We start from the raw sequence: 12,717 nt of genomic DNA on the forward strand, positions 1-12,717 counted from the left end.
CTGCAAGGCGGGGTTACCGAGCGGCATGGAGTAGAGAGCGAGAGAGGAGGAGAGTTGGAGAGGAGAGGGAGCGAGCGAGCGAGCAGGGCGAGCGAGGAGGCAGCCAGAGCGGCGGCGGCAGCGGCAGCGGCGGCAGCGGAGGCAGCGGCAGCTGCGGCGGCGGCGGCGGCGGTAGCGGCGGCGGCTGCAGCGGCGGCGCGGGGTTCGGGGCAGGCTCTCTCGGAGCCGGAGCGCGGCTCCCCCACTGCCCGGCCCAAGCCGAGCTGAGCTGAGTCGCGCCTCGCCGCGCCAGCAGCGCGGCTCCTCGGACAGCGAGCGATGTACTCCCCGTACTGCCTCACCCAGGTAACCGGGCGCCGCCGCCCCCGCCCCGGGGCTGGGAGGGTGTGTGTGTGCGAGCGCGCGTGTCTCCCTGCGAAGCTGTCTGCGAGTGGGTCCGGCTGCCTCCGAGAGACTGCATGTCGTGTCAGTCAGTCTGCGCGAGGGTGGTGTGTGCGAGACAGTGTGGAACGGAGGCTGTCGGCGCGCGTGTGCCAGGCTGCGTGTGTGTCTGCGAGAGTGTCAGGCTGCGAATGAGTGTGAGTGTGAGCGTGAGTGTGTGTCAGTGTCAGTGTCAGTGTCGGGGTGGGGGTGGGAGTGCGTGTGGAGGGTGTGACTGCCAGGGGGAGGGGGGCCGGGGAAGCCCTCTCAGCAGGGCCTGGCGCTGCCCGCCTTAGCGCGGGGCTCTGCTCCCCGCTCCCCACCGCTCCCCCCTCTACCCCCCTGCACAGGGCCCTGCCAGGCTCGGCTCCGCGGCCGCGGGGCGGGCCACACTCTCTCCAGGGCCTTTGTTTTCCTCCCCGCACATGGGCGCAGAGTTCAGAAAATGGCGCGTCTCCCAAATTTATTTCGGGAATAAAAAAGAGCCAGAGTCGCCGTAAGGCACAGACCGCGAGCAGCCCTACGGGGCCAGCGAGCTGCTAGCTGCGGGGGGCGCTCGGCCTCCAGCCCCGGCTCGGGCTCCGGCGGGCGGCGCTGACGGCCCCCTCGGGCACCGTGGCTCCTTCCCTCCGTCAATCCTTCCACAAGTCTTCCTCTCTGACTCCGTCTAGGTCTCGCCTGTGCCAGGCCCGCGATCTCCCGGCGCTCAACCTCCGGTTCCGATCCCAATCTGGAACTCAGGCAGGCAGAGAGTCTGACAGCGCAGTGGGCCTCCCTTCCCGCTAACTCCCGCGCCCGCTGCCTCCCCTCCCGGGCCTCTCTCCCCGCCCCCCGCTCGCTCCATAAACTTTTTCCGCCGCAAACTTTCTAGCCAGCACAAGCTATGTGCGGCTTGTGGTAAAGAGGCCGAGCCTCAGTCGAATCTTCTCGCGGCCCGACTCCCGCAGGACAGGAAATCGTCGTGCTTCCTGACCCCTAGCTCGGGGCCTGGGGTGAAAAGGAGGGAAGGGGGGCGAACTTGGGACACTGAACACTAAGCCAGAGCTTTACCAATTAGGTGGCAGGCTGTCTCAGACCCGAATAGAAGGCGCAACAGGCCCCGCGCCATAGGACGCGATAGAGCTCAGCACACCCCCGATTTAAGACTGAGCTGTGAGAGATCGGGCACAGATCGTGCTCCCCTGCTCTGTTCCGAGGCTTCCCTAAGTGTGGACCTCACAGGCGAGAGAAAGGATCAACCTCTGTGTCAATGACGGCGTACCCCTGCTCTGCCGGGAGGCCCTGCAACCCCGTGTCTGTCCTTGTGGCCCGACGTTCAATAAGACCCCCTCTGCTCAGCCCAGGGAAAGCGATTCCTGCAAACAGCAGAGCCAGGAAATTTGGGGATTGCTGGCTCCCTCCTCCCTCCCTATTGGGGTGTCCGTTTTTTTTGGAAGGTCGGAATGTCCCGAGGCCCCATTAGGTGGTCCAAGCTTTTCACCAATTTCACTTTTGGTCTTCAGGGAAGAGGTGCTTCCTGAAGGTCCTCTATATCAGGGGATCCGGAAAGCCAGTTAAAAAAAAAAAAACAAACCCTTACTGGGGTGATTTAGAGACCTCCAACGGGTAAGAGCTAGTGGGTGGTGAGTGAGAGAGGGCAGATCAGGTCAGGGCCTTGAGCAGACCCTTCCCTTGGCACAGCGGGATGGTTGTGTAAAGATGAAGCGGTTTATCTGTCAGTCTGTCCTATCTATTGTAGAGTGTGAGTGAATGTGGGCATGTGAAATTTATATCTGCGTATTTCAGAGTGAGTGGATGTTTGCAGGCCCGTGCATTAGTATGAATTATGTATGTGTGTATGTGTGAACTTCCTTTCTTTTTCACTCAGACTCTAGAATTGGGGTATTCCTGTTGGGGAGTGGCAGAATCTGGGAGAATGAGAGCCATAGGCCCTCCTGCCTCTGACCCTTGAGCTGAAGCATTGGGGACAGGAAGATCTGCTGGGCTGAGTCTCCTAACTTTGGGGCCTATTTCTTCAAACGTGGCCCCAGGTTCTCCTCTTCAGTGCATTAACCTTTCATGGTCTGAGCTTGGGTTCTGCATGGTCACTATTAGCCGTCAAAACTCGGGGCCAGAACTTGGGTCAGGAAACATCCCCGTTTGGGAGAAAAAAGGCCCGAGCTTCCAGAGGTTTAGAGCTAACATGCTTCACACCCTCGGCTCGAGTTTTCCTTTAGCTTCTAACCATCTTCGATGTTCTCCTCGACTCCGCTACTTGTCCACTGTCCCCAAGGCCACTCTGGTGACTGGAAACCTTGTGTTCTCTTTCCAGTACCCCCCCCCTCTCCGCGAGATGCACTAGCTCCCCAATCTCTGGGCAGGGGGCCTGAGCCCCGGCCCCCCTCCCCCACAAGCTCGGGTGTTTGTGGGCGAGCACGGCCCAGCCGCTGCCTAATTATCCATTTCCCAACTCTGTACTTTTCTTTTCAAGCCGCTCTAATGACCTGCAATTTTCCTTTCCTCCTTCCCTTTCCCCCTTTCCTCCTCTTCCCCATCTGTTAAACAAAAAAGTAACTTCTCTCGTCTTTTCTCTCTGCCCCATTTCTGCTTCTCTCTCTCTGTCTCTTCTCTCTCTCCCTTGGAACATGGAAAGATTGGAGGATTGGGAAGGGGGCGATTGGGGCAGAGGTGAGATGAAGGACATTGAACCTAGGAGGTGGCAGAGTGGGGAGCCCCGACTGGTGCCACTGCCTCTCATTTGCTTAGATTTCAAAATTGCTTTGGGCATAAAATATTGATTCTTCTGCTGACTGGAAGATGGAAAAAGGCAGGGAGACAGCAGATATAGACTGGGACTGCCACAAGAAGGGGTGGGGAACTGAAGAACCTCCCCTTCCTAGGAGACCCCACATGCCTTTTAAAGGGTATTAGGATATATGTGAAGGGAAGCTCTGAGTTGACTCGGGCTTCTTGTGATCTTTCTGGATTAGAAGTCAGAACCAATCAAAAATCTATCTGGGATTTGGGTTTGGGTGGGATTTATCATTTTTTAAAAGAAAATTTAAAAATCCCCCCCAGCAAAAACAAACAAACAAAAAACCAAAAGCTCAGATAGGCTGAAATGAAGACAGAATGATTCAAGAACAAGGAAACAGAAAGAACTGAAAGGCTGAAGGGATTGGGGGTAGAGAGGATCAAAGGGAACAGATTGGGGCTCCAATCGGGGTTCCTTAGCTCTTCGACTCTAGTGCAGGTCAAATCCAGCAGTCTTAGCCCTGGCCCGTGGTATTTCTGGGCTGTTTCCCTATTTCCCCACCCCCTCCCCAGCCAGGTTTCTCTATACCGCATGGAACACCAGAGGCTTTGATGAACCTAGTAAGTAGCCCGTGGAAAAAACCCTCAGGGTCCTGCTCCCACACCAGGCTGCCTGCCCCTTCGGCTTTTTGTGTGTTCCTGGGACTGGACATAAGGGACAGTGTTCCTTTGTTTTTCTCCCCTCTGTGTTGTCTCTCTCTGTCTCTGTCTCCCTCTCCATCTCTGTCACTCTCTTTCTCTAAAACCAAAATTGGCTTTGATTTTAAAGTCAATAAATGAGCAGGAGCAGAGCAGAGCAGGGGCCCTAGTGGGGAAAGAAGGCAGAGGGAGAGAGGGGGAAGAGGAAAAGGAGGAGGAGAAAGGGACGTAGAAAAAGAGAGGGAAAGGGGGAAAAGAGAAAGAAAGATGGAGGAGGGTAAAGAAGGGATGGAGAAAGAAAGAAAGAGAAGAAGATAAGCAAAGATATTGAGAGAGGGAGGAAAGAGACTATAGAGAAAGAATGAGAGAAGAGAAAAGGTGAATCAGAGCTGAAAAGAATGGAGAAAGGGGAAGATAAAGAGGAGGAGAAGAGATAAAAGGGAGAAGAAAGTGAGAAAGGAGAGAGAGTGACAAAAGAGGAGAAAGTGATGAGGGAAGAGAGCTGGAAGTCAGGGGATGAGAAGCAGAAAATGACAGAGGAAGAGAATTGGGTGAAGAGAGGGAAGAAGAAATAAATGAAGAGAAAGGAGACAAGAGAGGCAGGAAATAAAGAGAATAAAAAGGAAGGGATGAAAGATGGGAGGAGGAAAGAGAAAATCAATTCTTGGAAAAAGCAGAGAAATCTAGAGCAGGAATAGTGGAGCTAGGATCTAGAGGGGTACCCCCTGTCACCTAGACAAGACAGAGATGAATGGGAAAATCCATGTCACATACACAAAAACATGCATTCATCCACAGAGATAAAAAAAGAGAGGCACATGTACATAGATATATTTTCACACCGGCATACAAAGAAACACACATAGAGATGAATGGGGAATCATACGACACAGAGACACATGCTCACAAACATATGTAGATACAAACACAGTTAAATGCTTACACACAGAAAAAAAATTAGCTCACCAATAGCTATAAGATTCATTTGAGCTACTTATGTCACTATAAAGTAATAATATTCTTATTTTACAGATAAGGAAACTGAGGTTCAAAGAAGTGAAGGAATTTACTCAGGGTCAAATGTATTCCAGCCAGAACATGAACCCAGATCTTGTGACTCTATGTTCAATATTCTATATCAATCAGGCTGCCCCATATAGGAACATAAATACAGCAGTGTTATCATATACAGGCATCCACCTAAAGGTATGCATTTAGTCACATTCTTAAACTGGTTTATGCTCCTAGTGGGAATGAATAATGTTGAGACTTCTTTCCCACATCTCCTGCTTCAGTGTTTTCCCATGATATTCACAAATCATCTGATTATCTTTCTACTTTTGTAAATCCTTGAACTTGAGTTCTTCCTATATGGGATGGTTCCTATGTCAATAGTTGTCCCCTATTCCTTTTGACCCTAGGTGCTTTCCCCCCAGCCTTCCTTCCCCCACCTTGTCATTTTAATTATAAGGCCAAGAGACCTTAGGGGTGCTCCTCAAAGTGACCCGGGCTGATATGATTGAGCTGTATTAATCCTTGGGAAAGTCATGGGGTTGATTATTTCAGTTCAATCTGATCTACTGCCTATTGTGTCTCAGAGCATTGGGCTTAGCACCCTGTTTTATTGGAAAGGGGGTAGTGGGATAGGCGATACAGGAGAAACTGGAGGACAACCTGGAGGTACATGATGTTCACCTCTGACCTGTGGGTATGGAGTTGCAGAGTTGGGGTTCTGAACCAGAGGCCTTCATTCTGGATGGGAAGGAAGTGGCCCAGAGAAGTCATCTAGGGGCAGGGTAAGAGAGCTGATCTCCAGAAAACCAAGTATACAGAAACAGGAATCCAAGTAGCCAGGTGAAGAAGGGCAGAGAGAGAAGTCTAGTCCCTATTTAAAAATAGGGACTAGAATGGGGAGGAGAGTGGAGTTCAGAAAGGGCCGGGAAGAAGCCATCCTGAGCTAGGGACCAAAAGGGCAAATCTAGGAAGCCTTCAGAGGTGAGACTGTACTGGCTACATTGGATAGGAATGAAAGAAAGGCATGTGTACAGCTCCACTTGGACAGATAGGCGTCATCTGAACAAAGAAGGACATGAAAGGAGGTGTTGACATAAGACAGGCGGACCCTAGCCGAGGAAGGGGACAAGGAAATCATGAGAAGGGTGGAGCAGGACTGTGGGTGGGGAAACCTCACAGACACATATATCAAGAGGGCCTTACAGTTATAATGAGGTGGGGGGAAAGATGGAAGAAAAGACACTTAGGGTCCAAAGGAATGGGGGATAGCTTCTTGGCAATGGAACCAACCCATATAGGAGAAAATCAAGTTCAGGGATTTACAAAAGTAGAAAGGTAATCAGATAAAGTCAAGAATTGTGGGTTCTGGTGTTCAGATAGCTATTGAATATATTGGCCAAAAAGAGGAAGAAAGCCCATCAGAAGACCGAGTTAGCCAATACATGGTACCCTGCTATGTCAGGATCTGGAATAAGGCCCTTTGATTGCCTGCCCTCCTAGAGCTAAGCTGGCCCCATATTTCACGTCTCACCCCCAATTTGAGTTAAGACCCGTAGACTCCAATGTCTATTAATTTCTCTTCCCCATGGGTGAGGATGAATGTGCCCATGTACATATATTGATTCTGTGATGAGACTCTGGGAAGGTCTTAGCCACTGTTTCTCTGATTCTCTACTTTCTCTGCTGCCATTCTCTTCATTATCTCATCTGCTGCTTCTTTCTTGTTCAGTTTCCTCCCCACATATAGGGTGAAGGGTCTGAGTTTCTGGGGCAGGGGATTAGTCTTTTCTGGGAGAGTGAGGCGTAGGAATAGGACAGAGGATTCCTCTACAATCCCAGTCCCTGAAATCATTGCATTGTAGCTTATGGTAACAGAGTCTGATCTTGGTGGGGGTGGCAGGAAGGGAGGGAGAAGTGAGATGGAATGGTTGGGCGAGCAGGTAATCTAGCACATGAATGTACATCAAATAACAAATAAATATTTATTATATATAATTTATTATATATCACATATGTTGTATATGATATATAATCATATATGGATTATATATAAAATAAATGCCAAATACTGATTCTCCTGGGCATCCTTGTACTGTTTTCTGGTGATTTCTCTGTGTCTCTTTTCCTCGGAGCACGTTGGTCTATCTGGCGATTGTAATGGTGGCAGTGGGTATACCTCTGGCTCATGTCTTTGTCACTCTTGTGTCTTTCTGGGCACATGGCGGTAACAGGGTACAGTGGAAAGAGCCGGGTTTGGAGTCAGGAGGCCTTGGGCTTTAATTCTATCACGTTCTGAATGACTGTAGGTAACTCACTTCATCTGGCCGGGCCTCCCCTTCCCTTTGTAAGATGGGGACAATTACCCCCATCAGCCTAGTCCGGCTCACGGATGATTGCAAAGACCTAGGGAGATCTATAAAGGATGCAAACTTGTTTTGGGAAGTGCTCCACACACGGGAGGAATGACAGACAGGTTTTGCTGTTAGCTGTCCCTCCCTGTCATTGTGTCCCATCTACATGTGCTGGTAATTTCACGGCCCCTCCCTCTGCTGGGCCTTGGCGCCGGATCTTAGCAGGGCCCACTGGCAGTTCAGTGCATAGAGGTGAGCTTGACAGGCGGGTGGCCTGCGCTCACTAGCTTTTTCCATGATGGGGAGGGACCTACAACTGATGCCAGGTTTGTTCTAGGTCCAGAGGAGCTACCTCCATGAAGGCTGGACCAAAGCTGTAGAAGCCTTAGTCTAGTCTGGTCCCGTTCCCTGCTGAGCTCAGCCCTTCCCTGGACACCCCGACCTGGGCCAGGTGGCTCAGAGCCTCCTTCTGCCTATGCTTCCCCCACCCCCAGAAGTCAGCCCCAACTCGGTCTGGGACAGAGACACTGTTGTGTGTGTGTGTGTGTGTGTGTGTGTGTGTGTGTGTGTGTGTTTGGGGAAGACAAGCAGCAGGGCTAGGGGAGAGGTGGAAAGCAGTTGGACAGACCTCTCTCTGTCTACCCTGTGGCTCCTTCTGCCCATTTAAGATTGATTTTGGCTGCTTCTCTGAATCTGTCCTGGGACTGCCGTGGCTGTCTGTCCATCCAGCTTGAGTATTCTCCTCTCTGTGTCTAGATCAAGACTGTTCTATCTGTGGGGTATCAGAAGCCAAGAACTGCTTGGGTGGGTGCAAGACCTTTACCAGAAGCATATTTGCACTAAAGACTTTAAGTGAAAGGAATTTGAAAATTCTTTCTTTTTCTTCCTTCCTTTTTCTTTCTTTCTTTCTTTCTTCCTTCCTTTTTCTTTCTTTCTTTTTTCTTTCTTTTTTTCTTTCTTCTTTCTTTCTTTCTTTCTTTCTTTCTTTCTTTCTTTCTTTCTTTCTTTATTTCTTTCTTTCTCTTTCTTTTTCTTCCTCTCTCTCTCTCTCTCTCTCTCTCTCTCTCTCTCTCTCTCTCTTTCTCTGTCTCTCTCTCTGTCTTTCTCTCTCTTTCTCTCTCCTATCTTTTTCTTTCCCCCTCCTTTTTTTCCCTCCTTCTCTTTCTCTCACTGGCTTTCCCCCCTCTTCTGCCAAATGCATCTTGGCCCTGGCTGAATATCTCTCCTTCCCCATTTTTGGCTCCAGCCCCAAGCACTAAGAAGAGATGGTCTTGCAGTCCTCCATTCCCCTCAGCCTCCACCTCTGCTCTTGCCAGCCATCAGGAGACTCTTTAGAGCTGGGAAATGAATTTCTGTTTTGAGGACTGGAGCATCTGTAGGTAGAGGGATGGAAGGGCTTTGGAGTGGAAGCTAGGCAGGGCAGATAACTATCGTTTATTCTTTTAGGAATGGGAGAGAAGGTAAGGCATTATGGGGTGGGGTGGGGGAAGGGTAGAGCAAACAGTCTTGATATCAGAGCAATATCACCATTATACTCCTTTGAAGAAAGTTACAGGTGGGGGGGTGCCAGTGCTTGGGAAGGGCTAAGGTACTCCCACCTCCCTCCTGGTACCGGTGGCAGCGGAGAACAGGCTGGCAGTATCCAGTGAATAGGGCAAGGCTTAGGGACTGGCTAGGGCTAGGCAGGGGAGTAGGGGGGTGATGGGGGAGAGGAATGTCTCTTCCCAAAGTAAAGTCTGGTTGCTCATTGGGCTGGCAGAGAGCCGTGGGGCTGCAGCTGTGTGCTGAGCTCTGAGCTGCCGCAGTCACTACCACCGGCAGAGAGGGAAGCAGGCAGCACTGCGGCCTGCCACAGCCAATCAGAGGCCTGGGTTTCGCCAGGGATTACACCCCCCCCAAAGGCCCCACCCCAGGGGGAAGCTGAGCTGGGAGGCAGCCAGTGGGTGGGTGGGACTGGGTGCCCCTCCAGACTCAAATCACCAAAAGGGGTTGAGGTAAGCAACAAAAAAATCCCCCCCAAGGACTGGACCAAGGCTGCCTTGAACCCCCTTTTCCTAAGGTACAATGCCAACTCCCTAGGCACAGACCAGGGAGAGACGTCTTACTCGAAAATGTTTCTTTCCCTTCCACAAACAAGGAAAACCAGATTGATTGGGCCCCAAAACACTTGATAATAGGGAGGCTTTCAGCAGGGTCTCCCAGCCCCATGGGAGGAAGGTATTGAAATATGGAGAGGGAGTCAGAGAACCAGAGACTCCAGATAGACTTCAGACTAGAACAAGGCCTTTACAAACCGTCTCTTGGTTCTGATCTACACATCCAGAGAAAAGGGAAAAGTGGAAGCCAAATAATACAGAGTTTTAGTCAAAAACTCTTTGGTATACATTGGGATTTTTAACCCTTTTTTTGTCTAAACTTCTATGTAATCTTTTCTCAAAAAACACTTTTAAATAAAACACAATACAAAATACAAAAGATTTTATATCTGTGCATTTCATTGACAAAGGAAACCAATTATACTGAATAACAATAAAATATTTAAAAACAAGTTCATGAATCCCAGGTTAAGAACTCCAAGCCAAAAGTATCTACAATTGAGAGGCTAACCATATATATATGTATAATATGTATTGTCTGTGTATCTATCTATATGTATGTGTGTATGTATGTGTGCGTATCTATCTATCTATATTTATACACACATACACATATAGAATCTTACAGCAGGGCCTATCTGCTCAGACCCACATAGGCATATTAAAATGCACATACAGAAAAAAAAACCATGTACTCAAGAACAGAATCACATACAAGCCACTATGGCTTTATTAGGAGGCTTTAGTCTCCAGATTATAGTGGAGTTTCAGGTTCAAAGCACCTCTGTTCTAACTGTCCTTTCTCTCTACTCCTTCAGTTTGTCTGATGGTAGAAGGAAGGGATGAGGGCCTCCGATTCATGTTGGCTTTGCTTAGCACAATGACCGGTAGACACTTATTGAGTTAGTAAATACTTCTATTCCTTGGTGTTCCATTAGGCCTAAAGAATATCTGGACTATGGAGCATATGGGACAGGATTCAAGTCTCATCCACCTATCCATGTCAATTGTCCCTTTCTCTCTTTGTCTTAAGGTTGGGGAAAGAAAGGTTCCTTTGAACTTAAAGCTGAGCTCCAATTCCCAGTTCTGAGAAAGGGTAGGAGAGGACCAGAGATACCTTCAGCTCCAATTCTGCCTTTGACACCAGGGTCTTTCCCAGTTCTCTCAGTTGCTGGTTAGAATCTTTCCCTCTGAGATTACCTTCTATCTACTTCCTATATATCTTGTATATACCTGGTTATTTACAAATTGCATCCTCCAATAGAATCTAAGTACTTGAAGAACAGGTACTGTTTTTTTTGCCTTTCTTTTTATCCCCAGAATTGTACAGTGCCCGACAGCTTAATAAATGTTGCCCAACTCTACAATTGATGGCAAAGATGAGATTCCCCCACGGCTTCTCCCAGGATGAAAATTTTTGTTGAATGGAGGCCCCCTCTAGCAGAAATGGCATTTTTATCATTTACCTTAAATCTGCTAAAGATCATAAGATAATAATTCAATTCAATAAACATTTCTTAAGTGCTAAGCTCTGCAAGGAGCTTAAAAAAAAGGAAAGCAAAAGATAGTCCCTGTCTTTGTAAACTCTCAAGGATCTTACAATTTATTGGGGGAGACAACAGGCAAAGAGTTATCTACAAAGCAAGTGATAAATAGAAAATTATTAGCAGAGAGAAGGCATTAAAATTAAAAAGGATTAGGAAAGGCTTCCTAATAAAGGTGGGATTTTAGTTGTGACTTAAAGGAAACCAGGGAGATCAGTAGTCAGAGTAGAGGAGGGAGAACATTTCACATATGAGGGACTGACAGAGAAAATGTCCAGAGCCAAGAGTACCTTGTTCATGGAAAACCCTGCAGGCCAGTATCATTGTCAAAGGATGTGAGTTCAAGGATAAGAAGACAGGAAAGGTAGGAGAGGGTTAGGTCATGGAGGGCTTTGAGTGCCAAACAGAACATTTTGTATTTGCTCCTGGAGGTAATAGGGAGCCACTGGAGTTTATTGAGTGTGTGTGGGGTGTAACATAATCATGTCTACATTTCATGAAAATCACTTTAATGGTTGAATGAAGAATGGATTGAAGTGGAGAGAGATTTGAGACTATAGACCTACCAGAAGCCATTGTAGTAGTGCTAGTGTGAGGTCAAGAGCGTCTGTACCAGTGCAGTGTTGGAGGAGAGAAGGGGATAATTCTAGAGAATCTAGAGATTCTAGAGGCCTGTGAAAGAGGTCTATTTCATAAGGCATAGGATCATGGAGTTGAAAAGGACCCTGGAATCATCTCTAAACTCTTCATTATACAGATGAAGAAACTGAATCCCAGAGAATCTAAGGAATTTTTTTGAAGGTCTCACAGCAGAGCCATTATTTGAGTTCAGATCCTGATTGCAGAACCAGGGTGCTTTCTTGTCTTCTCTCTGTACTATTAGGACCTCCAAACCAAATTCTCTCCTCTTTTCCTGTTTTAGACTTATGACCTTAAGTCTTGGTTTTGATCTTCTAACCTTCTTTCTGATGGTTTAAACAAAGGAGGCATGGGTTCATTATGGGGTCTATGCTGACCTTCAGATGTTTCAGAGATGATTCGCAGGGAGAAGTCACAGCGCGGGATTAGGTTCTTCCCAGTGATTTGTTTCTCTCTGGAATGCTTCCTATCTCCATCCTGGCTGGTCTTTGCCTAGGAGGCCAAATCCAAAAGGGTTGAGTATCCAGGGAGTTTGGGCCTCTATTGTTCCCTCTCCTCCTTTAGATATGTTCCTTTTCTCCCTTCACTCCCATCCCCAACACATCCCATTTCTTTTAGGGAAGTCCTGATTCCAGTCAAAACTAAATTTGTGAAGTCTCTTGGATTCTGACACAAATCTGGAACTCAGTCTAGGCTTTGACCCCACCTGGCTGTGTAATCTTGGGGAAGTCCCTTCTCTCTCACCTATAAAATGAGGGCCCTGAATGAGATAATCTCTCAGGCCCTGAAAGTTTATTGCGGGGAGATTCCCTGAGGTAGACACTCTTATCTCGTAACCTGGATGAGGGTGGGAGCGCTTGCTCTTCGGGTAGGATTTTCCCAGTGTGGTTAGCTGGGGAGTGAAATCCCTGAAACCTCGAGGGGCAGGACTCATGGATAAGTGCTCCCGTGCGTTTTTAACAGGTTACAAAGCATTTTCACCTTCCTCACTGGAAACACCCAGCAGCCCTGCGACACACGCGGGGCAGGTGCGGGGCCCGCTTCATTGAGAGAAGGGCAGCAGGCTTCGTGCCTTTTGCCAGGAGGCCGGCCAAAGGAAGTTCAGAGACACCTATGGATCCACTTTCAGGGGAATGAAGTTTTTAGATATGGGCCATCTACTGAAATGTGAAGTTGCTAAAATCATAGATCCTCTAAAACATTGAAGAAGTGTGAGGAGAT

At 48.5% G+C, this 12,717-nt stretch overlaps 1 protein-coding gene across 1 annotated transcript in view; it reads left to right on the top strand.

Annotated features, from left to right (window-relative positions):
• The first annotated feature begins 221 nt into the window (after positions 1-221).
• NFIX (nuclear factor I X) overlaps positions 222-12,717 on the top strand; it is a 119,401-nt gene continuing 106,905 nt past the window's right edge. Inside the window, exon 1 of the mRNA XM_051971647.1 lies at positions 222-345. Within this exon, the coding sequence (XP_051827607.1) occupies positions 319-345 (27 nt within the window). The 5' untranslated portion in view covers positions 222-318. The remainder of the gene's footprint in view (positions 346-12,717) is intronic.

This window comes from Antechinus flavipes, chromosome 1, assembly GCF_016432865.1.
Source record: "Antechinus flavipes isolate AdamAnt ecotype Samford, QLD, Australia chromosome 1, AdamAnt_v2, whole genome shotgun sequence".
NCBI lineage: Eukaryota > Metazoa > Chordata > Mammalia > Dasyuromorphia > Dasyuridae > Antechinus > Antechinus flavipes.